The 25541-nt window shown below is 42.8% G+C and overlaps 1 protein-coding gene, 2 long non-coding RNA genes and 1 other non-coding gene across 4 annotated transcripts; 2 read left to right on the top strand and 2 right to left on the bottom strand.

Moving 5' to 3' along the window:
• The first annotated feature begins 1967 nt into the window (after positions 1-1967).
• Positions 1968-2299, top strand: LOC134223044 (uncharacterized). The gene is made up of 3 exons (XR_009982452.1): positions 1968-2019; positions 2084-2159; positions 2221-2299. It is a non-coding gene; the product is annotated as an uncharacterized LOC134223044 (long non-coding RNA).
• A 1101-nt stretch (positions 2300-3400) lies between these two features.
• Positions 3401-3473, bottom strand: Trnak-cuu (transfer RNA lysine (anticodon CUU)). The gene has a single exon. It is a non-coding gene; the product is annotated as a tRNA-Lys (tRNA).
• An 86-nt stretch (positions 3474-3559) lies between these two features.
• On the bottom strand, positions 3560-3964 carry LOC134223313 (uncharacterized). Its single transcript, XR_009982520.1, has 3 exons — positions 3859-3964; positions 3719-3794; positions 3560-3657 (listed from the first exon to the last, which is right to left on the bottom strand). It is a non-coding gene; the product is annotated as an uncharacterized LOC134223313 (long non-coding RNA).
• Positions 3965-20611: 16647 nt separating this feature from the next.
• On the top strand, positions 20612-21399 carry LOC134223039 (uncharacterized). The gene is made up of 2 exons (XM_062702176.1): positions 20612-20751; positions 20813-21399. Exons 1-2 carry the CDS (start codon positions 20743-20745, stop codon positions 21305-21307), a joined length of 504 nt encoding a protein of 167 aa, XP_062558160.1. The 5' UTR covers positions 20612-20742; the 3' UTR covers positions 21308-21399.
• The last annotated feature ends 4142 nt before the right edge of the window (positions 21400-25541 follow it).

Below are 25541 nucleotides of genomic sequence, written 5' to 3'. Positions count from 1 at the left end.
TTCATACGGCCAATGTCAGTGGTAATAATCAAAAATAACTCTATTGTATGAAACTGAGGACAATTTAATGGATTCAGATTTTTTGGGATAACGAACGTACGTACGTACTAACCGCAGTGCGAATATTGAATCCGACCACTACCTCGTCGCAGTATGTCTGCGCTCAAAACTCTCGACGGTGATCAACACGCGTCGGAGTCGTCCGCCGCGGCTTAACATTGGGCGGCTACAAGACGGTAGACTAGCCCAAGACTACGCGCAGCAGCTGGAAGTGGCACTCCAAACGGAAGAGCAGCTAGGCGCAGCATCTCTTGAAGATGGCTGGAGAGATATTCGATCCGCCATTGGAAGCACCGCAACCGCTGCACTAGGCACGGTGGCTCCGGATCAGAGAAACGACTGGTATGACGGCGAATGTGAGCAGTTAGTTGAGGAGAAGAATGCAGCATGGGCGAGATTGCTGCACGAGGGCGAACGCACAAGGGCGAACGCACGAGGGCGAACGAGGCACGATACAAACGGGCGCGGAATAGACAAAACTCGATTTTCCGGAGGAAAAAGCGTCAGCAGGAAGATCGAGACCGTGAAGAGACGTAGGAACTGTACCGCGCTAATAACGCACGAAAGTTCTATGAGAAGTTGAACCGTTCACGTAAGGGCCACGTATCACAGCCCGATATGTGTAAGGACATAAACGGGAACCTTCTTACGAACGAGCGTGAGGTGATCCAAAGGTGGCGGCAGCACTACCAATAGCACCTGAATGGCGATATGGCAGACAACGGTGGCGGTATGGTAATGAACCTAGGAGCACGCGCGCAGGACATGCGACTTCCGGCTCCGAATCTCCAGGAAATCCAGGAGGAGATCGGCCGCCTGAAAACAACAAAGCCCCTGGAGTTGACCAACTACCAGGAGAGCTGATTAAACACGGTGGTGAAGCACTGGCTAGAGCGCTGCACTGGGTGATTACCAAGGTTTGGGAGGATGAGGTTCTGCCGCAGCAGTGGATGGAAGGTGTCGTGTGTCCCATCTACAAAAAGGGCGATAAGCTGGATTGTAGCAACTACCGCGCAATCACATTGCTGAACGCCGCCTACAAGGTACTCTCCCAAATTTTATGCCGCCGACTAACACCAATTGCAAGAGAGTTCGTGGGGCAGTACCAGGAGGGATGTATGGGTGAACGCTCTACCACAGACCAGGTGTTCGCCTTACGTCAGGTATTGCAGAAATGCCGCGAATACAACGTGCACACACATCATCTATTTATCGACTTCAAAGCCGCATATGATACAATCGATCGGGACCAGCTATGGCAGCTAATGCACGAATACGGATTTCCGGATAAACTGATACGGTTGATCAAGGCGACGATGGATCGGGTGATGTGTGTAGTTCGAGTTTCAGGGGCATTCTCGAGTCCCTTCGAAACCCGTAGAGGGTTACGGCAAGGTGATGGTCTTTCGTGTCTGCTATTCAACATCGCTTTGCAGGGAGTAATACGAAGGGTAGGGATTGACACGAGTAGTACGATTTTCGCGAAGTCCGTCCAGTTATTTGGTTTCGCCGACGACATAGATATCGTAGCGTTTGCTACAATCTGCGAAAATAGGATAGAACATAATTATAACACATAGCTTTCTCCATACGCTAATTTGTTTCACGTACGCCAAATGGTAGGCCAGCAAAAGTGAAACGACACTGATCGATTACCATAAAACGATAGGTCGCGATTTCCGCCGCGTTCGATTTCGCGAGATCAAGGTCGGGTCCAAGGAAGTTTTCGGGAAGATTGGGAAAGAGAGAGTCGTGGCTGCACCCGAAATTGCACGAAGAGCCAGCGGTCAAATTAATATCTCGCAATTGTCCAATCGGTCGAAAAGATTCGCGGAAATCCGAATTGAATTCGGCGAGGTCACGTTCCTTAATCTGAGGATCACGGTTTCGCTCACTTTCGTCCGAACCGCAGATAACAGTGGAAGTGTCTTGCTTTGTTCGTGTGTCGTTTTTCAATTTGTAAGCTTTGAAAGTAACGTGGTTAAACTTAATTACTTGTATTTAATTATATTCTCCTCGTTAGTTCTAGTTGAATTGTGCAAGTCAATATAGTGTGCGTCGTAGGCTAGATTTGTGTGCTTAAAATCGATCTAGGCCAGGTAATTAGTTAATTTGTGCTATGTGTAGAAAAATGTGCATTGTTGTAATTGTTTCGAATAGCCGACGGCTATATTTCCTTCCACGCGCCAGGTCAGCGGAATCCCCCGGACGAAAGACCCCGGCAACCGTCATCTTGTCCGGTGGGGAAGCGATTCGTCCCTATATCGCTTCAGTGGGGAGTGTGGTTGTCCATTGCCACCATCGACCAAGCCGCCATTCGAGACACGTGGAAGTCGCCAACCGCCATTCATTGGCCCACGTGGTGGCCCTCAATCGTCAACCGCCAGCGGCGGTAACAGCAGCGCAGGATACAGAAGCAGTAACCATCTGGTGAGTCCGGACCAATTATTCTTGAGTAAAGTGTGGCGTCCGCTGAGGACGCCACGGAGAAGTTTTTTGTGCCAACCGTAGGTTGAAGAGCATGACTTGCTAAAAAGTTCGAACTTTGGATGAATTGAGGTTGGGTGTCGGCGAGATACAAAACGTGCGCACGTACCGTAATTTATGGCCGCCCACCCAACCCATTCCATGTAGACACCCGGGTGCAACAGCATTAGCCGTTACGTTGCTGCATCGTCGTCGCATCGTTAGAGATGAAGAAACAAACACAATAGCACAGATAGTAGAATTTTGAATACGCACACAGATAGGATAGGAAAGGTAAAGAGGAGAGAAAGCAAATTGACAAGATACAAGCATGCTTGAATAAATAAAACCTATAATTAAAATGTAGAATAAACCTTTGTCGTAAACCATCACTACTGTAATAAATGTTATTCGTAAAATACAGGTTATTCTATTCGTTAAATACATGTTTTGAGTGTTTCTACGTTGCTTCGGATTCGTTTGTAGTTTAATTAATTTCGTCTTGAATTTGAATTTATGTTGCGCGACCCTTTAGCTACCATCGCGACTCTGGTGGAGGATAGCGTAAACTTCCAATGATGATGAAATGACGTCTTGTTGCGTCGTCATAAGTATGCGTGACCTCTTACCGTTGATTTTTGAGATTTGATTGATGTTGCGAGAGTTATGCTGATGCGTCAATAGGGGTTTCTACCTGTCCCATTTTGGGAAAGTAGTCGCACTGGATCGATCTCTTTCTTCTTTGAAGATTGTACTTGGACTCGCCTTGATTGAGTCTCATCCGGGCAAACAAACTTGGTGTGCGGTCTCCTTGATTGGAGTGGCGCTTAAGCCGCATATTTTAATAAGATCTCCAGTGCCAGCTACAAAATGGCGCCCAACGTGGGGCCCGAACCCACGACCCTGAGATTAAGAGTCTCATGCTCTACCGACTGAGCTAGCCGGGCTAGAAGAAAGCTAGAAGAAAGAGATCGATCCAGTGCGACTACTTTCCCAAAATGGGACAGGTAGAAACCCCACTGAAGCGATATAGGGACGAATCGCTTCCCACCGGACAAGATGACGGTTGCCGGGGTCTTTCGTCCGGGGGATTCCGCTGACCTGGCGCTTGGAAGGAAATATAGCCGTCGGCTATTCGAAACAATTACAACAATGCACATATTTCTACACATAGCACAAATTAACTAATTACCTGGCCTAGATCGATTTTAAGCACACAAATCTAGCCTACGACGCACACTATATTGACTTGCACAATTCAACTAGAACTAACGAGGAGAATATAATTAAATACAAGTAATTAAGTTTAATCACGTTACTTTCAAAGCTTACAAATTGAAAAACGACACACGAACAAAGCAAGACACTTCCACTGTTATCTGCGGTTCGGACGAAAGTGAGCGAAACCGTGATCCTCAGATTAAGGAACGTGACCTCGCCGAATTCAATTCGGATTTCCCGCGAATCTTTTCGACCGATTGGACAATTGCGAGATATTAATTTGACCGCTGGCTCTTCGTGCAATTTCGGTGCAGCCACGACTCTCTCTTTACCAATATTCCCGAAGACTTTCTTGGACCCGACGTTGATCTCGCAAAATCGAGCGCGACGGAAATCACGATCTATCGTTTTATGGTAATCGATCAGTGTCGTTTCGCTTTCGCTGGCCTATCATTTGGCGTAAGCGAATAAATTAGTGTATGGAGAATGCTATGTGTTATAATTATTTTCTATCCTAATCCTCTATCCTATTTTCGCAGATTGTAGCAAACGCTACATAACACCGAGCTTGTTTTACGAAAATTTGGTTGTGGAATTACAACCAAATTTTCGTAGGGTAAATTCTACTACTTATTTCGTATATACCTTTTCTGTAATTTGATCTTTCCTTTATACTGATTATTGTAATACTCTAAACAACGGATTCATCAAACAAAAAAAAAAAAAAAAAAAAAAAAAGATAGACTATTGTATTCATTCACCCGACGTTTCATTTTTACTCAATTTAGCTTCAATGGGCACCCGACAACAACATCACACAAACTTCCTAACCATGACCTTGATTCTGAAATACTCCAATTTTAGCTCAAGTCACTACTACAACACTAACCGACACAACGAATTCTCACATATATCAACAAAACAGGTTCATCCAGACTAAAGATTACACCAAACATTACGTTGGAACATCATCCATATTCTGAATTTACCGCATAACTGTTTCATCTTTCGAAAGCATTTCCAAGGCTTTTCCTTGTATTCCGTACTTTGCTACTGAATGAAACGTACACTCCCACATGAGTGAATGAACGTATATTTTTATTACTCTACATGCCGAACTTTATTCGGACCGGACACAACGATACATAACTCAACATAACTCCGCAAATCAGTTTATTACTGCTTATCACGCTTAATCTAACATAAGCTATTGAAAAGCATATAATGACTGAATTTGCATAATACATATCACTTTACATCATGTTTCTGTCACCGAATTTTTCATCGGTCCCTACGAAACACGAATAAAATGAGTTGTAACCTTACCCTATTATCGCACAGCATGTCGCGCAACATAAGTTATCCACACGCACACATTGAATCTTCATCGAGTAAACAACGAAACGTCAGTTAAGAATATGTAGTGAAAGTGATGGTGCTGAAGTGATTTTTAGTTTCGGTAATTTGCTTTTTTCTTTAGTTTATCCTTTAATAAAAGTGAAATAAAGTGTAATGATGTGATCCGATTGACGAATCTAATCCCGCAAATATGTTTCTGGTATGTTTCATAGGCGAAGTGACTGGAAATGAGGATCCGGAGATGGATATTGTTTTTGTTTTGGTGCTGCCACCGGAGGAGTAATTTTCAATTCTACCTGCCAAATCCTGGTTTTGAAGACGGACAGGAAGGAAGGACGAATTATCTGAAGAAGCTGCTGAAGAACAGGAGAGTTTGATTCCAATGTGAGGTAAGTTTAATGAACATATATTAATCGCTTTTAATTTGTAATTTTAGGTAAGGAACCATCGGATGAGAAGGATGTCGCGCGACCCACTCGAAGTGTTGCACAGGGGGTCGTGCGAAAATGACGTGCCAACCAGAAATTTTCAACGAAATAGAAGAAATTTATTTTCAACAAAAATAAATATTTTAGAAAATAAATAAATAAATAACGTTCAGCATAAATAAATAAATAAATAAATTTGAAAACTAAATAACTATCAACATAAACAAATAAATAACTCTCAACATGAATAAATAAATTTGATAAATAAATAAATAACTATCTTCATAAATAAATAAATTTCTGAATAAATATTGTAAATAACATCACATATAACATAAATATTTGAAAAACAGAATATGAAAATCTATGTAAATAAATGAATAACTATGTGATGTAAATATTTATCTATACACAATAATTTAACATGAAAATTTCTCAACACTATATACATGAACAATAAAGTCTAGCATTAAGCATACTAAACTAGGTTAAGACTCGATGTTAACTACCAACTAACATTGCTCAACACAGAAAGAATATTCCCTCAACACTAAATATAAAAAAGTTTGGTATTGTCGATATTTCCATGGGAGGAATTATATTTACAAATTTTGAAAAAGATTTTTCCAGACAGCATCTCTTTTCTTGAAGATATGTTGTTCTGCCAGCTCGATTTACTCAGGTTGCTCTTCATCGTCTACTCTTTCAGAGCAGACATCCGAGTCTTAGGCGGTCATCGTCTTAGAACCCTCGGTCTGTAGACTCTCGCATTGTTACTTCCTGTTCAGTACTCCTCATCAGCGCTTTACAGCTCCGAGTTTTTGTAGTTTTAGGTCATCATCCAGGAGTTACCTCCCGGACTCGCTCTGTCTTCTGGTCGAGAGGGTAGGCATGAGCAGACCAACAATCTTCAACAAAATAGCTACCGCTGAATCCATCTTCAACTATCCATTCCAACACGTATGTGAGATTTCTTCTAGGGGTCCAGCCAAAGCTTTTCCCCTAGGAAGCACCCAGTAAATGATGTTGTTGTGGGGCTGCTCTGACCGAATGGCCAGAGCTAAATCTCACACACGGTGGTTTTTTGTGTAACCAGAGCAAAAGCGTCATGGTACATTGTTACTACTCCGAAGAGAGCTACATAGCTTGCTGAAAAATGCAAGTTCCTTGGCAAAAACAAATCTTCTACTGAACCAGCTTTTTGAGGAACTTGCAGTTAAATATACCAAGTTTCCTCCCATTCAAATCTTTGAATTTATGAATGAAGTCCTGCTAACAAACAGATCAGGTAATATTTTCAAGAACCAAATCTTCCACCGATCATAAATCCAACACGCATATTTATATGCTAACGCCGCGAGATAACCCTTCATATAATTCGGTTTTATTAAAAACTTTTCGCCTTTTATCTGAGCACATAGCATTTCCTCCGACATACAGCCAGTGTTTACCCTCCATCTATGCAGAATTTCCTTTCCTTGTAGTTGATTTGGCGTATCAATCCTAATCTCTACCTTATTCGGCATGCTATCATTTCCTGTCTTGCGTTCCTGATGCTGCTCGACAGTGTTTGAATTCGCTAATTCCTCATTATGGTTACCTGTACTTTTGATATGAATCTCTTCGTCTCTTTCTACTTCTGCGCAATCGTTTTCGCCATGGTCGGAACGTCTACAATCTACGTACCTACTTTCCTCTTTAGTTCTTCGGAATTTTGCACCTGTAGCTACGATTTCCAATTCCAAATCCCATTCCTCTGTCAAAAGAATCTCTCTTTCCTGGTCATCGGTTACCTTCTCTAATTTCTCTCGTGTTTTATTTAATTGTATCCTTAATTTCTCTATCAAAGCTATCTGCAATGATAATTCTTCTATCCTTGACAACAAAGCAATCCTTTCGCTATTCTCCATCATTTTATTCGACTAAACATCTAATTTCTGTTCGGAATCATTATTCAATACGGATTGCTACCAAATAATCTCCAGATACACCAAAAACTCAACAATCTAGAATCAAATAATCTTCATACACCGTATCATAATCCTCCCACCATTTCCAGCCACTATATTCCACCCCTCAAATGTTCTGCGACTCGTCTTAAGTAACTATAAGCCATTATAATTTCTACCCACCAATTCTTCAATACCCGAAAGTTTGCAATAAATAGTTTCAAATTGTACTCAAAAAGCCTAATTTTTAACGTAATCCGAAATCACAGCACATCAAGACGTAACACTACAAATCCTCAAAATGTTCTCCAAACAAAACGAATCCTTAATTCACAGATCAATATACAACATTTAACTATCTACGAAAACATAAGACGAACATAGCATAAATGTTTCTCCATACATAACGCGTACTACATAAAAAAAAAACCTTTAGTTGGGCGCCATTTTGTAGCTGGCACTGGAGATCTTATTAAAATATGCGGCTTAAGCGCCACTCCAATCAAGGAGACCGCACACCAAGTTTGTTTGCCCGGATGAGACTCAATCAAGGCGAGTCCAAGTACAATCTTCAAAGAAGAAAGAGATCGATCCAGTGCGACTACTTTCCCAAAATGGGACAGGTAGAAACCCCTATTGACGCATCAGCATAACTCTCGCAACATCAATCAAATCTCAAAATCAACGGTAAGAGGTCACGCATACTTATGACGACGCAACAAGACGTCATTTCATCATCATCGGGAGTTTACGCTATCCTCCACCAGAGTCGCGATGGTAGCTAAAGGGTCGCGCAACATAAATTCAAATTCAAGACGAAATTAATTAAACTACAAACGAATCCGAAGCAACGTAGAAACACTCAAAACATGTATTTAACGAATAGAATAACCTGTATTTTACGAATAACATTTATTACAGTAGTGATGGTTTACGACAAAGGTTTATTCTACATTTTAATTATAGGTTTTATTTATTCAAGCATGCTTGTATCTTGTCAATTTGCTTTCTCTCCTCTTTACCTTTCCTATCCTATCTGTGTGCGTATTCAAAATTCTACTATCTGTGCTATTGTGTTTGTTTCTTCATCTCTAACGATGCGACGACGATGCAGCAACGTAACGGCTAATGCTGTTGCACCCGGGTGTCTACATGGAATGGGTTGGGTGGGCGGCCATAAATTACGGTACGTGCGCACGTTTTGTATCTCGCCGACACCCAACCTCAATTCATCCAAAGTTCGAACTTTTTAGCAAGTCATGCTCTTCAACCTACGGTTGGCACAAAAAACTTCTCCGTGGCGTCCTCAGCGGACGCCACACTTCACGCAAGAATAATTGGTCCGGACTCACCAGATGGTTACTGCTTCTGTATCCTGCGCTGCTGTTACCGCCGCTGGCGGTTGACGATTGAGGGCCACCACGTGGGCCAATGAATGGCGGTTGGCGACTTCCACGTGTCTCGAATGGCGGCTTGGTCGATGGTGGCAATGGACAACCACACTCCCCACTGAAGCGATATAGGGACGAATCGCTTCCCACCGGACAAGATGACGGTTGCCGGGGTCTTTCGTCCGGGGGATTCCGCTGACCTGGCGCGTGGAAGGAAATATAGCCGTCGGCTATTCGAAACAATTACAACAATGCACATTTTTCTACACATAGCACAAATTAACTAATTACCTGGCCTAGATCGATTTTAAGCACACAAATCTAGCCTACGACGCACACTATATTGACTTGCACAATTCAACTAGAACTAACGAGGAGAATATAATTAAATACAAGTAATTAAGTTTAACCACGTTACTTTCAAAGCTTACAAATTGAAAACGACACACGAACAAAGCAAGACACTTCCACTGTTATCTGCGGTTCGGACGAAAGTGAGCGAAACCGTGATCCTCAGATTAAGGAACGTGACCTCGCCGAATTCAATTCGGATTTCCCGCGAATCTTTTCGACCGATTGGACAATTGCGAGATATTAATTTGACCGCTGGCTCTTCGTGCAATTTCGGGTGCAGCCACGACTCTCTCTTTCCCAATCTTCCCGAAAACTTCCTTGGACCCGACCTTGATCTCGCGAAATCGAACGCGGCGGAAATCGCGACCTATCGTTTTATGGTAATCGATCAGTGTCGTTTCACTTTTGCTGGCCTACCATTTGGCGTACGTGAAACAAATTAGCGTATGGAGAAAGCTATGTGTTATAATTATGTTCTATCCTATTTTCGCAGATTGTAGCAAACGCTACAATATCATGGCACGTAACTTTGAGAGGATGAAGGAATCCTCCATCAGACTGAAAAGCAAAGCTAAACGGATTGGACTAGTCATCAACACGTCGAAGACGAAGTACATGATAGGAAGAGGCTCAAGAGAGGTCAATGTGAGCCACCCACCACGAGTTTCTATCGGTGGTGACGAAATCGAGGTGGTTGAAGAATTCGTGTACTTGGGCTCACTGGTGACCGCCGATAACGATACCAGCAGAGAAATTCGGAGACGCATAGTGGCTGGAAATCGTACGTACTTTGGACTCCGCAAGACGCAAGACGAAAGAAAATCACCTTGCTGTAACCCTCTGCACGTTTCGAAGGGACTCGAGAATGCCCCTGAAAATCGAACTCCGAATCCCCCGATCCATCGTCGCCTTGATAAAACGTATCAGTTTATCCGGCAATCCGTTTTCGTGCATTAGCTGCCATAGCTGGTCCCGATCGATTGTATCATATGATGTGTGGGCACGTTGTATTCACGGGGGAAGGGTCATTTGGCCGAAACCCATTCGACCGAAAGCCATTTGGCCGAATTCCACTAGGCCGAACAGACCATTAGGCCGAAGGGGTAATTTAGCCGAAAGGATCGTTTGGATGAAAGGGTCATTTGGCTGAAAGGGTCGTCTGGCCGAATGGGTCGTTTGGCCGAATGGATCGTTTGGCCGAATGGGTCATTTGGCCGAAAAGGTCTATTGGCCGAAATGGTCATTAGGCCGAAAGGGTCATTAGACCGAAAGGGTCGCTTGGCCGCAAGGGTCACTTGGTCGGAAGGGTCGTTTGGCCGAAATGGTCATTAGGCCGAAAGGGTCATTAGACCGAAAGGGTCGCTTGGCCGCAAGGGTCATTTGGCCAGAAGGGTCGTTTGGCCGAAATGGTCATTAGGCCGAAAGGGTCATTAGACCGAAAGGGTGTTTGGCCGCAAGGGTCATTTGGCCGAAAGGGTCGTTTGGCCGAAAGGGTCATTTGGCCGAATAGGTCATTTAGCCAAATAGTTCATTTGAATTGTGAGAAATTAGGAATGAGAAGAGCGACATCTCACTTCTAACTCTTCATTTTTCTCTCTCCACTGTAAAAAGTGAGAAGCCCGAAATAAGTAGTGAGACGTCTCACTACTCACTTTGCGCTTCTCACAATTAACAGCGAGAAGTGTCGTGAGACGCCTCACTTCTCAATCCTCATTTCTCACTACTTACTGAAAAAGAAGGAGCGCGAAGTGAGTAGTGACACGTCTCACTACTCACTTTGCGCTTCACACTGTTAACAGCGAGAAGTGATAATTGAGGAGTGAGAAGTGAGACGTCTCACTTTTCGCTCTTAATTTTTTTCTTCTCACTGTAAAAAGTAAGAAGCGCGAAGTGAGTAGTGAGACGTCTCACTACTCACTTGTGTGAGACGTCTCACTACTCACTTCGCGCTTCTCACTTTTGACAGCTAGATATGAGAAATGAGAAGTGAGAAGAGAGACGTTTCTCTTCTCATTCTTAATTTCTCACTTTTCAAATGAATATTCGGCCAAATGACCCTCTCGGCCAAATATCCTATTCGGCCAAATTATGACCCATTCGTCCAAATGACCTTTCGGCTAAATGACCCTTTCGGCCAAATGACCTTTCGGCTAAATGATCCTTTCGGCCAAATGACCCTTTCCACCAAATGACCCTTTCGGCCGAACGACAACTTTCGGCTTAGTGGCATTTGGCCAAATGTCTTTCGGTCGAATGGGTCATCTGTACGGCGAACACCTGGTCTGTGGTAGAGCGTTCACCCATAAATCCCACCTGGTACTGCCCCACGAACTCTCTTGCAATTGGTGTTAGTCGGCGGCATAAAATTTGAGAGAGTACCTTGTAGGCGGCGTTCAGCAATGTAGTTGCTACAATCCAGCTTATCGCCCTTTTTGTAGATGAGACACATGACACCTTCCATCCACTGCTGCGGCAGAACCTCATCCTCCCAAACCTTGGTAATTACTCAGTGCAGTGCTTTTAGCCAGTGCCTCACCACCGTGTTTGAACAGCTCTCCTGGTAGTTGGTCAACTCCAGGGGCTTTGTTGTTTTTCAGCCGGCCGATCTCCTCCTGGATTTCCTGGAGATTCGGATATATCTCCACTGGCCTCTCTCAGCTTCCACACTGATATTCTTCCCTCCCCCTTCATACGGGAGTTTGGCAGAAGGAAGGTCGTACGATTCGTGCCATCACAAATATTGCCCTCCGCTCGCTTTCAAATCGACTTCTATAAAAACGTTCTTCATGCCTGCCGTATCCTAACGGAACTATCAATTCTATACTTTCGCCTCTAATTCTATCATGAACATGTACGTCTAAGTTTAGAAGATGATATTAGCATTTCCATATCATTGTAAATAACGATGTCGGCCACGTCCTCACAGTCAATTAGTATAACGGGAGTCTAATGTAAGTTGTTGTGTGGCGCCGCTTCTACCTGCGGATTCTCATCACCCTCCTTTTGAGAGCTCTTTGCCAGCGTTAGCAAAATGTGACGAACTGGTGAACAGACAAAATGAGCACCCACTGGACTATCGAAAAACTGATTTTGCGAGTCTTCTGGATTGTTTGATGACCGTCGACTGGCATTCGATTTCCGCAATGAATGACGTCGACGACATGGTGGAAGGTTTTTGCTCTGTTTTGAACGATTGGCTCTCTTCGCCTGTTCCACGAATCCCGCCGCCAACTTTTCCTGCCTGGAGTACTAGAAGTTTGAATTAAGAAGAGTGCGAAATGCTTGCCAAAAAAAAGCTACGACGTGAAAGAACGCCTGCCAACAAGCTAAGTTTTAAGCAAGCTAGTAATGCGTATCGTTTTTTGAATAGCACACTCTACAAATCATATGTATTGCGCGTGCAAACAAATCTTAGACGACACCCACGAGAATTCTGGAGTTTTGTCAATTCAAAACGGAAAAGCGCGGCGATCCCATCGAGCGTATATCTGAATTTATCATCTGCTGCGTCTACCGATGAGTCCTGCAAACTGTTTGCCGAGCATTTCGCATCCATATTCGCATCGAGTAAGACTTCAAAGTTGGAAATCGATGAAGCTATCCGGGATGTTCCTGTTAATATGGTCGAGCTTGGATTATTTACCATCAATCCAGAAATGGTTTCATTGGCAGCAAAAAAACTGAAACGTTCGTTCGTAGCTGGTCCAGACGGTTTTCCTGCAGTTGTAATATGCCGGTGCATTGACGCTTTAGCTTTAGCACAACCATTGTGTGATATTTTCAATTGTTCACTCCGACAGGCAAAATTTCTTCGCATTTGAAAGCAGTCGTTCGTAACAACAGTCTTCAAACGTGGTGATAGCCTAAATGTTGCTAATTATTGTGGTATCACAAGTCTCTCGGCCGTTTCAAAGTTATTTGAGATTATAATGTGCAGAGCAATTCTGGATGCTTCTAAAAACTATATAATAGATCTGTTCAAATTTCAAAAAGTTTTTTAAAATCGACCGGTCATCTAGTATTCACAATTCTTATGCTAAGATAGACTTCTGGTGAAAATTTCAGCTCAATTGATTGAAATTTAGGTGTGCTTCAAACCGATTTAGTGTTTTCGGCATGATTTTGCCTCTAAAAAAATCGTAACTCAAAGTGGGATTAACGAAATTCATTGCAACAACAACTAAATGAAAGCCATACCTATCCTCGAAAACTTTGTAGAACATTGTATTATAATCGGAACAGACCTTCTACGTGTTTCAACAGATTTCGTCCTTCGAGATACTCAAAAATCAACATTTTTCATTGATAAAAGGCCTATGAAATCTACATCCAGATATTTTTTTGGATTGAATTTGTCGGAGAGTTGCAGCTACACATTCATTTTAGTATGGCACGGTATTGAATCTTGAGCGGGTATCAAATAAAAATTGTAGAAAATTGAGGAGTGGATTCACATTTTAATTTGCTTAATTGATTGCCTTATTACAAAGACTTGCACGCTGGCAAGCATTTCCATCGAACAAGTTACCATTGCTTTTCAATGATCGTCATCAAATAGTTTTGGTTGGGACCTGAAATGTTGTGACAAAGTAATCATTGGTGACTTGGTAGATTGTCATTCAATTTTAACATCATGCTGCAACGGCAAGCGTATATGGTGCAGTTGGTAGGGCGTTCGGCTGTTAATCACAGCGTCATGAATCGAATCGCACAGAAATTGAGCAAAATTTTGATTGTCAATTTTTTAAAAGAATCAGACAAGAGCAATTGTTTGTAACATCAATCACGTTATAATTGATGAGATGAGTTTGTTACTTCTTGATAAGGGATTGCAAAATGCTAACATCCTCCTTCCAATTAAACGTACAAGTTCATGATGTAATTAGAGGCGAAAGTACAGATAGTTGATAATACGACAGGCATGAAGACTTCCATGTAGAAGTAGATATGTACTTCCGCCTTTAATTCTATCGTGAACATGTTCGTTTAAATTGAAACGATAATATTAGCTGCATTTCCATATCAAGGACATTCTTTTAAAAAATTGACAAACAAAATTTTTGTTCAATTTCTGTGCGATTCGATTCATGACGCTGTGATTACCAGCCGAACGCCCTACCAACTGCACCATATACGCTTGCCGTTGCAGCATGATGTTAAAATTGAATGACAATCTACCAAGTCATCAATGATTACCTTGTCACAACATTTCAGGTCCCAACCAAAATTATTTGATGACGATCATTGAAAAGCAATGGTAACTTGTTCGATGGAAATGCTTGCCAGCGTGCAAGTCTTTGTAATGAGGCAATCAATTAAGCAAATTAAAATGTGAATCCACTTCTCAATTTTCTACAATTTTTATTTGATACCCGCTCAAGATTTAATACCGTGCCATACTAAAATGAATGTGTAGTTGCAACTCCCCGACGAATTCAATTAAAAAAAATATCTGGATGTAGATTTCATAGGCCTTTTATCAATGAAAAATGTTGATTTTTGAGTATCTCGAAGGACGAAATCTGTTGAAACACGTAGAAGGTCTGTTCCGATTATAATACAATGTTCTACAAAGTTTTCGAGGATAGGTATGGCTTTCATTTAGTTGTTGTTGCAATGAATTTCGTTCATCCCACTTAGAGTTACGATTTTTTTAGGGGCAAAATCATGCCAAAAACACTAAATCGATTTGAAGCACACCTAAATTTCAACCAATTGAGCTGAAATTTTCACCAGAAGTCTATCTTAGCATAAGAATTGTGAATACTAGTTGACCGGTCGATTTTAAAAAACTTTTTGAAATTTGAACAGATCTACTATATATCCACCAATCAACACGGATTTCTGCCCGGGCGATCGGTTACCACGAATTTGTTGAGTTTTACATCAAAGTGTATCTCGAGTATGGAGGACAAAGCACAAGTCGATACTGTCTACACCGATTTGAAAGCAGCTTTTGGCAAAATCGACCACGAAATTCTGCTACACAAGTTATCCCGCTTGGGAATATCTACCCAACTGGTATCTTGGTTGAAATCCTATCTTATGTATCGGCAGCTTCGGGTGAAGATCGATGGTTATGTGTCAGCGCCTTTCACAAACAAATCTGGTGTACCGCAAGGTAGCAATCTTGGACCGCTACTGTTCGTTCTTTTCTTCAATGATGCTGCTTTGGGTCTTGGTGAATGTTTCAAACTTGTGTACGCTGATGATATGAAGCTTTACATTGTTGTACGAACGTTGGATGATTGCCAGGCTCTACAAGTATCGTTAACTCTATTTGCCGACTGGTGCCGTAGGAATAAACTGACTGTCAGCGTGGAAAAATGCCAAGTGATAACATTTCACCGTACCGTATCTCATATTTTGTTCGACTATCATATTGATGGCAAAATTATTGACAGGGTCTCAAGTGTGACTGACCTTGGGATCATGCTGGACTCAAGAATGACTTTTGATTTGCACCGTTCATCGATAATTTCGAAGGCAACAAGGCAGCTTCATTTCTAAGGTTGCGAAGGATTTCTCTGATCCACACTGCTGGAAATCATTGTACTGTGCACTCGTCCGTCCAATTCTGGAAACTGTGTCTGTTGTTTGACACCCCCATCAGGTCACGTGGTGCTTAAGACTCAAGCGAGTACAAAGGAAAATCATACGTTCAGCGCTAAAATCTTTACCGTGGAGAGATCCTGAAAACTTGCCGCCGTATCCTGATAGATGTCGATTGTTAGGTTTGGACACGCTGGAAACCCGACGAAAAATACAGCAATCTTTGTTTATTGCTAAACTATTAGCTGCTGAAACTGATGCCCCCGACCTTCTATCCATGATGAACTTCCGTGTACCGAATAGATCACTGCGGAATACTACTTTACTACAACCACGCTACCACGCTACCAACGGTGTTTGGATACAATGAACCGATCTCGGCATGTATTCGCGCATTCACGGCTGTCGAAGATTTATTCGAGTTCAACGAGCCAACTACACGTTTCGTAAATCGGGTTAAACGTTTGTTAAACTAGTAATAAGTTTTTATTTCTATTAAGACTGTTTGTCAGATAGACCATTTTAAATACAAATACAAAATATTCCTATAATGGACACTCTCGTGTTTATTTTTTATAGAATTGAAAAAAAAAATCATCTAATTTTACTTTACATAAGTCACTCAAAGTGACTCCACTTGCATGAAGACCCATAAAAAGTGGTGAATGTATGACTATTTCCAACTGAAGCATGGCTTTTCAGTGTACATGCATACAAATAACAATCAATCATTGAGAATTCAGGTCTTTTTGTGCTGGGAAGCATAATATGTCCCTAATATATTCACTATCGAGATAATAATCCTCAAACATAACCATTTTGTATGAAAAACAGCGCAAGCAATTATTTCCGGGGGTGATTAGTCACCTGAACAACCTCGTGTTTCTTGAGTCTCACAGATTACAGATTTTTATAGATTTTTATGAACTAGTAAACACCGCAAACGGAATTAAAATTTATCTAAGGGTGACATTTTTACAACACTTCAAAGTTCAACTTTATAAAAATCGTTTCAACTTGCCCCGGTGTACCTCAGTACAGTTTTTATTTTATTTTTTTCGTTGTACCAAAACAAACCCAGAGAAATCTCGAATGATAGCCGATTTGACTCGCCCCCACATTTTATGTTATCCACCCCCTCCTCCGTACCTCCCTCGGTTAATATTGCTGTGGAAATGTTAATAAAACATTGCAGTTGAACAGCTTGAACAGCAGACCAAGTTCCAGTTGGAATGCAAAGTATGTATGTATGTATGTATGTAGTTAGCCACCATCCTAGCTTGAGTCTTGCTCTGCATGCGGTTCCACGTAACAGTAAGGTCAAATTTCAATATCATTTTGAATTCAACATATTGCTGTATGAAGGACCAAAATGGGGATGGTGGACCTGTAACCCGAACCCGAAACCCACGGGAAAATGAGAATCTCCTTCCAGCAGATTGATCCAACAAAAATAATAATGAAATTTGCAATACTTGTTAAGCTTTCCACGGGATGGTTTGTTTGAAGAAGGGCGCATCAACTGGTTAACAACTGTTGGAGATAGAAATAATAGACGCGAACGACTAATATTTCCCTCCCTTGACTCCGATTGGCTACCACTTCATTGTCCAGTTGTAACTTCATTGATGCCCTGATGCACCCTCCCAACCCCATATATTGTATAGGAAACTAGGCATATGTGTAGAATATATAAAAGAGTAATATGGCAGATAATCCTAGAACGCTACTCTGCTTCAATACTTTACTCTGAAGAATTATTTTCATTGTAAATTTACGGTGGTAAATAATCCCAGACGGCATAACAAATAATTGATCCACTGAAATAGTTATTATACATAGATATATACAATATACACGCAAGAGTTAATCCAAAGATAATGAATTCTACTTTTGATCCGGTGCATGAGGATTCCAGGGGATAAACACTCTAGACCATGGGATATAAATTAATATGAAGAAATCTCAAGTAATGAAAATATACAAAATTACTAAACAAGTAGATGGAATTTATGCAAAAAAATTAAATTAATGAAAATTTTAAAATAAAATAAATGTATTCTTCATAACGAAGGAACCATCGAGCAAGGGAATATATAAAGCTACATAATATAAGAAGAGTCAAAGTTTACTGTATGAACTATATGGAAGTTCTAGTCCTAGATATGTAATTAGTTTTAATAAAATTATTAAGTCTGTTATATGTAAATTGCTCAGCTACCTGCTTCAATTCTCACTTGTCCTCACATGGCTCCCCTAAAATGTTTAGACAAATTGAATTCTTATTCTGCCAGCAATACATCATTGTATCTATTACGGTATCAGTGATAGTAATGTGGCTACAGAGAAACTCCACGAATTCCGCGGGGTACAAAGAATCTATTTACAATAGGGTAATACAGCATTCTGATAACACAATTTGCAGCACTTTTTAGGTTTCCTACAATATGCTTTATTTCTAAAAGGGCTTATCAAATCCATTATAACCGTGAAGAAAAGTATCGATCTGTACGAAAGTTATAATCCAATATCTTCCGATATCCGTATATCATAAATTATTCATTGCAAATTGCAACACAAATTATCGTCACAATTATTATTTCCTTTGATCAAGACCGGCTACTTTCAGCTAATATAAACATGATTTAATAATGATAACAATAATAATGTTTAGAAGGAATATGGTGAGTATAAAATATGTCACGAATTGATTTGGCAATCCGACCGGTGCGGTGATGACGAGTTCGATCTTTGGCCCAGTGATTGAAGCTTAGTTATGAAATAAAATGATGTGATGAAAATAAATAATGTAGTATATATAGTAAATGTCATAGGAAATGATCATAATGACAACGAATTGTATCATGTGCAACAAGACTTCAATATCCGGATTACATAGATGTTACATAATTGGTGTCATGGTGAAAAAGTCAAAAATTGTACTTTATTTAAATTTAAATTGCTTTTATCTTCGCAATACAAATCCTGTAACATGGCTGAAAACATTAGGTTTAGGGAATTCGTTTATAATGTGGAAACTCGAATGAATGTTTTTGTATTATTTTTTAAAACTATCACTGATCCTTTAAGTAGACCGATGTTTATACCGTGAACGGTTTCTACGTAAGAATATGGTTTTATGTAAAAAAAAGTATTTTGTTAATCATGCTAATCTTGTTTGATGTATTTTTTTTAGATTTATCTGGTATTCAATAAGACAGTACGAAGACAGTTTGATTATAACATAACAATTAATGATTAAATAAGGAAGAAAGATGAACTGAAAAAAATATATATAATAGGATTTTAACATTAATCTCTTAGATAGAAGGATAAAGAAACAAAATCCACGTAATAAGGGAACTGAAACTCATCGGTATTGTTATAAATTCAATAAATATAATTTATATATAGAATATGAAATTTTTATTTTATCCAATACATCTGGCCGTTTGCTCAATTTGTAGAGAGGTAGAGTAAACTAAACAAAAACTAATTCATGGATGTATGAAATAGTCAAAAGGCATTGAAATGTTTACAAAATTACTTAAAATAAAAAGCATGAAACGAGCTCACCGCATATTTCATCGGTTTGTAGTATGTTGCGAATTTCATCTTCTTCTTTGTTCGACTTGCTTGTTTTTTTGCTTGTCATTTCACAGAGTATAATTTGCAAAAATCACTTTCGGATCACGAATGAATAACGGGTCTAATATATCTCACATTATTCTTTTTTATTGTCTTATGTTTTATTCCAATTCATTGGGATCTGTTCTCTTGAAGAAACGCTTTTTTTTAACTCAACATGCACCACTGAAGGCTTCTGAAAACCTACAATGAACTAAATTTGCAACATAAAATAACTCGCAAACATAAAATAACTCGCGTAGTGGTGCTAGACTTTTCAAATTAATCAAACAAATTCTGATTTTGTCACTTGGTTTTTCTGGCCTAAAATCACTTTCGGATGAAATTCCGCCCCGACATTTGACAGTTTTTTTCACGTCCACTCGCGAGCGCGGCACTCTTCGATTGTTCCAGTTGGAATGCAAAGCCATTAAAAAATAAGAAGAAAAAGAAGTTTATTCTATGATATTCCACACAAAAACTGATTATTGAGCAAATCTCGTAGTTCTTTTAATAAGAAGCCATCAGGAGCGGTGTGAAAAAATAGGGGAAATATTCCGCCTTCCATCTTACTGCCATCTCAAAACAGAGAAATACAGCACCAATCTTGTCGCTTCTTTTTGATAACATGCGTGCTCAGCAGTGAAAAATCACTAAAATAATTAGTTATATCACAATTAGTCTAAGAAATATAAACAAACATTGATATTAGAAATACTATCTTTCAGCTACCGTCATCAGGGACGACAATGGGTCGAGCTATTGTGGAAAGTCTGGAGGTCAAAAGTCAAAATCATTCAAATAAGTGTAATTTTATTTGGTTTTATAGTTCTTAGAAACATTTAGTCCGTTAACGAAGCTGAAACAGAATTTCGATTCTAGCCCATTGTCACACTACGATTTATTTATATTAAAATATGTTAAATTATTTTGTTGATACGCATGATCAATATTTGCATTTAGATTTTTTATAATCGATCTTGTCTGGCTTCCACTATCATGTATACTTCTTATATAGTAACAACGGACAACACCAGAGAAGACGACACAAAATTCCGAAGAAAATCACTCTATTGCATTGCATCGACTCGAGTTACGATTTCCCGTGTGTTGTGGCGAGAGCAGTGTAACAAGTGAACCGAATCTTGAAGGTCGCAGTAGTGCGGAATGAGAAACATTGTGTGTTTCATTTATTTATTGATCTCTAGTTCAGTGATAAATAGCCGATTGCCTGGTCACTTTTTTTTGAGCTATAAATATTGAGTCAAAAGTTTAAATCGGTATCATTGTTTCTAGCATCGTTTTTCAGTGACAACCAACTCAACAACAATCAACATGTTAAAGGTGAGATCAATTGAGGAGTTTATGAAGAGTAGAATATTTATAACGATTAATATGATTACAGTTAGCTCTGCTGATTGCCATTCTGTCCTGTGCCTATGCCGGAAATGTCGAAACTGTGCACTCCTATTCTGCACCAATTGGAGCACATCACTCTCCGGCCACCGCTCTCAGCTACACCACTGTCACCCATCACGTTTCACCGGCTCTGACCCAAGGGTATCCCCATTCAGTTCCTGTCCTGGCCGCTCCAACCCACGGATATGCAGCTCCACTGAACAACCATCACGTGTACGGACACAACTTTGCCCCTGCTCACTCCTATGAACAAGGCTACGCTCAATACGTGGCGCACAATAACTACGGATATCACAGCCATGGAGCCCCTGTAGCCGCTAAAGCTGTCGTTGTTGCCCAGGCTCCTCTTTATCAACACAACGCCTATGCCAGCCATGCTGTTGCCGCTCCAGTTTTGGTAGCTGCCAATGGGTACAATAACGTCAACGGTGGAGTTCATCATCTGGGCTACAACAATCATCAGGGACATCATGCTTATTAGATGTACTTCAAAGGATAGCTGACACATTGTGATAATTACTATTGGAATATTATATTGAACACAAAATAATAAAACTCATATTTATTTATAAATTTTAAATCGATTTTTTGCTGCGAGGTGTTGTTTTCCAACTAACACTATTTCTTAAATTCTTGGTGATATTTAATCTGTTTATTTTATTTGTAAGTTTCAGACAGGCTTCATTGCAGTTCGTCGATTGGTACAGAAATATAAAATATTGAATAACAAAACATATTAAATAATACCATCCAATCCAAACCCAATCCAATCCAAATCCAATCCAAATCCAATCCAAATCCAATCCAAATCCAATCCAAATTCAATTCAAATCCAATCCAAATCCAATCCAAATCCAATCCAAATCCAATCCAAATCCAATCCAATCCAAATCCATTCCAAATCCAATCCAAATCCAATCCAAATCCAATCCAAATCCAATCCAAATCCAATCCAAATCCAATCCAAATCCAATCCAAATCCAAATCCAATCCAATCCAAATCCAAATCCAATCCAAATCCAATCCAGTCGGTCCAGATCCAGTCAAATCAGTCCAAATCAGTCCAAGGTCCAGTCAGGTCAGTCCAGGTCAGTCCAGGTCAGTCCAGATCCAGTCCAGGTCCAGTCCAGGTCAGTCAGGTTCAGTTCAGAGTCTAATCCAGGTCGGTCAGATCCAGGTCAGTCAGGTCCAGTCCAGTCAGTCCAGTCCAGATCCAGTCCAGATCAGTCCAGATCCAGTCCAGGTCAGTCCAGGTCGGTCCAGATCAGTCCAGGTCAGTCCAGGTCAGTCAGGTCCAGTCCAGGTCCAGTCCAGATCCAGTCCAGATCAGTCCAGGTCAGTCAGATCCAGTCCAGGTCAGTCCAGGTCAGTCCAGGTCGGTCCAGGTCCAGTCCAGATCCAGTCCAGGTCAGTCCAGGTCAGTCAAGTCAGTCCAGATCCAGTCCAGGTCAGTCCAGATCCAGTCCAGGTCCAGTCCAGATCCAGTCCAGATCCAGTCAGATCAGTCCAGGTCAGTCCAGGTCCAGTCCCAGGTCAGTCCAGATCCAGGTCCAGATCGGTCAGATCCAGTCCAGAGTCAGTCCAGGTCCAGTCCAGGTCAGTCAGATCCAGTCCAGAGTCCAGTCAGGTTCAGTCCAGATCCAGTCCAGTCAGTCAGAGTCAGTCCAGGTCGGTCCAGGTCAGTCCAGATCGAGTCCAGGTCCGGTCAGTCCAGTCAGGTCCAGTCAGGTCCAGTCCAGTCAGTCGGTCCAGTCAGTCAGATCCAGTCCAGGTCCAGTCCAGATCCAGTCCAGGTCAGTCCAGATCCAGATCCAGTCAGTCAGGTCAGTCCAGTCAGGTCAGTCAGGTCAGTCCAGATTCGGTCAGATCCAGGTTCAGTTCCAGATCCAGTCCAGGTCAGTCCAGTCGGTCAGATTCGGTCCAGGTCAGAAGTCCAGGTCCAGATCAGTCCAGGTCAGTCCAGGTCGGTCCAGATCCGGTCAGGTCGATCCAGTCCAGATCCAGTCAGATCAGTCAGATCAGATCCAGGTCAGGTCAGGTCAGTCAGGTCAGTTTCCAGGTCAGTCCAGATCCAGTCCCAGGTCAGTCCAGATCCGTTCCAAGATCAGGTCCAGTCAGGTCAGGTCCAGATCCAGTCCAGGTCAGTTCCAGATCCAGTCCAGGTCAGTCCAGGTCCAGATCAGGTCAGTCAGGTCAGGTCCAGATCAGTCCAGATCCAGTCCAGATCAGTCCAGGTCCAGTCCAGGTCAGTCAGGTCCAGTCAGGTCAGTCCAGGTCAGTCCAGATCCAGTCAGGTCCAGTCCAGATCCAGTCAGTCAGGTCAGTCCAGGTTCGGTCCAGGTTCGGTTCCAGTCTAGTCCAGGTCAGTTCAGTCAGTCCAGGTCAGTCAGTCCAGTCAGGTCAGTCCAGGTCAGTCCAGGCCCAGTCGATCCAGGTCGTTCCAGGTCAGGTCCAGGTCAGTCAGGTCAGTCCAGTCAGTCCAGATCCAGTCCAGGTCCAGTCCAGGTCAGTCAGGTCCAGTCCAGGTCAGTCCAGGTCCAGTCCAGGTCAGTCCAGATCCAGTCCAGATCCAGTCAGATCCAGTCAGGTCCAGTCCAGATCAGGTCCAGTCGGTCAGGTCAGTCCAGTCCAGATCAGGTCCAGTCCAAGTCCAGTCCAGGTCAGTCAGTCCAGTCCAGATCAGTCAGGTCAGTCCAAGATCAGTCCAGATCGGTCCAGATCCAGTCCAGGTCCAGTCAGATCCAGTCCAGTCGGTCAGGTCAGTCCAGATCCAGTCCAGGTCAGTCAGGTCAGTCAGATCCAGTCCAGGTCAGTCCAGATCCAGTCCAGATCCAGTCAGTCAGTCAGATCAGTCCAGGTCCAGTCCAGGTCAGTCCAGTCGATCAGTCAGGTCGGTCAGGTCGGTCCAGGTCAGTCCAGGTCCAGTCAGGTCCAGTCCAGGTCAGTCAGGTCAGTCCAGGTCAGTCCAGGTCAGTCCAGATCCAGTCCAGGTCCAGTCCAGATCCAGTCCAGGTCGGTCAGGTCAGTCCAGGTCAGTCCAGGTCAGTCCAGGTCAGGTCCAGATCCAGTCCAGGTCAGGTCAGGTCCAGATCCAGTCCAGATCAGTCAGTCAGATCCAGTCAGGTCAGTCCAGGTCAGTCCAGAGTCAGTCCAGATCCAGTCCAGGTCAGTCCAGATCGGTCCAGATCCAGTCAGTCCAGTCGGTCAGATCCAGTCCAGGTCAGTCGATTCGGTCCAGATCCAGTCCAGGTCCAGTCAGGTCAGTCAGTCCAGTCAGGTCAGTCAGGTCAGTCCAGATCCAGTCCAGATCAGTCCAGGTCAGTCCAGGTCAGTCCAGTCCAGTCCAGGTCCAGTCCAGGTCAGTCCAGGTCAGTCCAGGTCCAGTCAGGTCAGTCCAGGTCGGTCAGATCAGTCCAAGTCCAGTCCAGGTCAGTCCAGGTCCAGTCCAGGTCGGTCAGGTCAGTCCAGATCCAGTCCAGGTCAGTCCAGTCAGTCCAGTCCAGGTCAGTCCAGTCAGGTCAGTCCAGGTCAGTCCAGGTCAGTCAGGTCAGTCCAGGTCAGTCCAGATCCAGTCAGGTCAGTCCAGGTCAGTCCAGGTCCAGTCCAGGTCCAGTCCAGGTCAGATCGATCCAGTCAGGTCAGTCCAGTCAGGTCAGTCCGATCCAGTCAGGTCCAGTCCAGATCAGTCAGGTCCAGTCCAGATCCAGTCCAGGTCAGTCAGGTCAGTCCAGGTCCAGTCCAGGTCAGTCCAGGTCCAGTCCAGGTCAGTCCAGGTCAGTCAGTCCAGATCCAGTCCAGATCCAGTCCAGGTCAGTCCAGGTCCAGTCAGTCCAGTCCAGTCAGTCAGATCCAGGTCAGTCAGGTCCAGTCCAGGTCAGTCCAGGTCCAGTCCAGGTCAGTCCAGGTCAGTCCAGGTCGGTCAAGTCCAGATCCAGTCCAGGTCCAGTCCAGGTCGGTCCAGGTCAGTCCAGGTCAGTCCAGGTCAGTCCAAGATCCAGTCCAGGTCAGTCCAGATCCAGTCCAGGTCGGTCAGATCCAGTCCAGGTCGGTCAGGTCCAGTCCAGATCCAGTCCAGATCAGTCCAAGTCAGTCAGTCAGATCCCGATCGGTCAGGATCGATCCAGGTCAGTCAGGTCAGTCCAGGTCCAGTCAGTCAGTCCAGGTCAGTCCAGAGTCAGTCCAGATCCAGTCAGGTCAGTCCAGTCAGTCCAGATCCAGTCGGTCCAGTCAGTCCAGATCCAGGTCAGGTCCAGGTCAGATCCAGTCAGTCAGGTCAGTCCAGGTCAGTCCAGATCAGTCCAGGTCAGTCCAGGTCAGGTCCAGGTCAGTCAGGTCGGTCCAGATCCAGTCCAGGTTCAAGATCAGTCCAGATCCAGTCCAGGTCAGTCAGGTCAGTCCAGGTCAGTCCAGGTCAGTCCAGATCCAGTCAGGTCAGTCCAGTCAGTCCAAGATCCAGTCCAGGTCAGTCCAGATCAGTTCCAGATCCGGTCCAGATCCGGTCCAGGTCCGGATCCGTTCAAGTCCAGTCCAGATCGGTCAGGTCAGTCCAGAGTCAGTCCAGGTCAGTCCAGATCCAGTCCAGTCCAGTCCAGGTCAGTCCAAGTCCAGTCAAGTCAGTCCAGGTCCAGCAGGTCAGTTTCCAGATCGGTCCAGATCCAGTCCAGGTCCAGTCAGGTCAGTCCAGGTCAGTCAGGTCAGTCCAGATCGGTCCCAGA

This window comes from Armigeres subalbatus, chromosome 3 (assembly GCF_024139115.2).
Source record: "Armigeres subalbatus isolate Guangzhou_Male chromosome 3, GZ_Asu_2, whole genome shotgun sequence".
In the NCBI taxonomy this organism is placed as follows: Eukaryota; Metazoa; Arthropoda; class Insecta; order Diptera; family Culicidae; genus Armigeres; species Armigeres subalbatus.
Note: the sequence above shows the minus strand (reverse complement) of the source record. Positions and strands in the feature narration are given on the sequence as shown.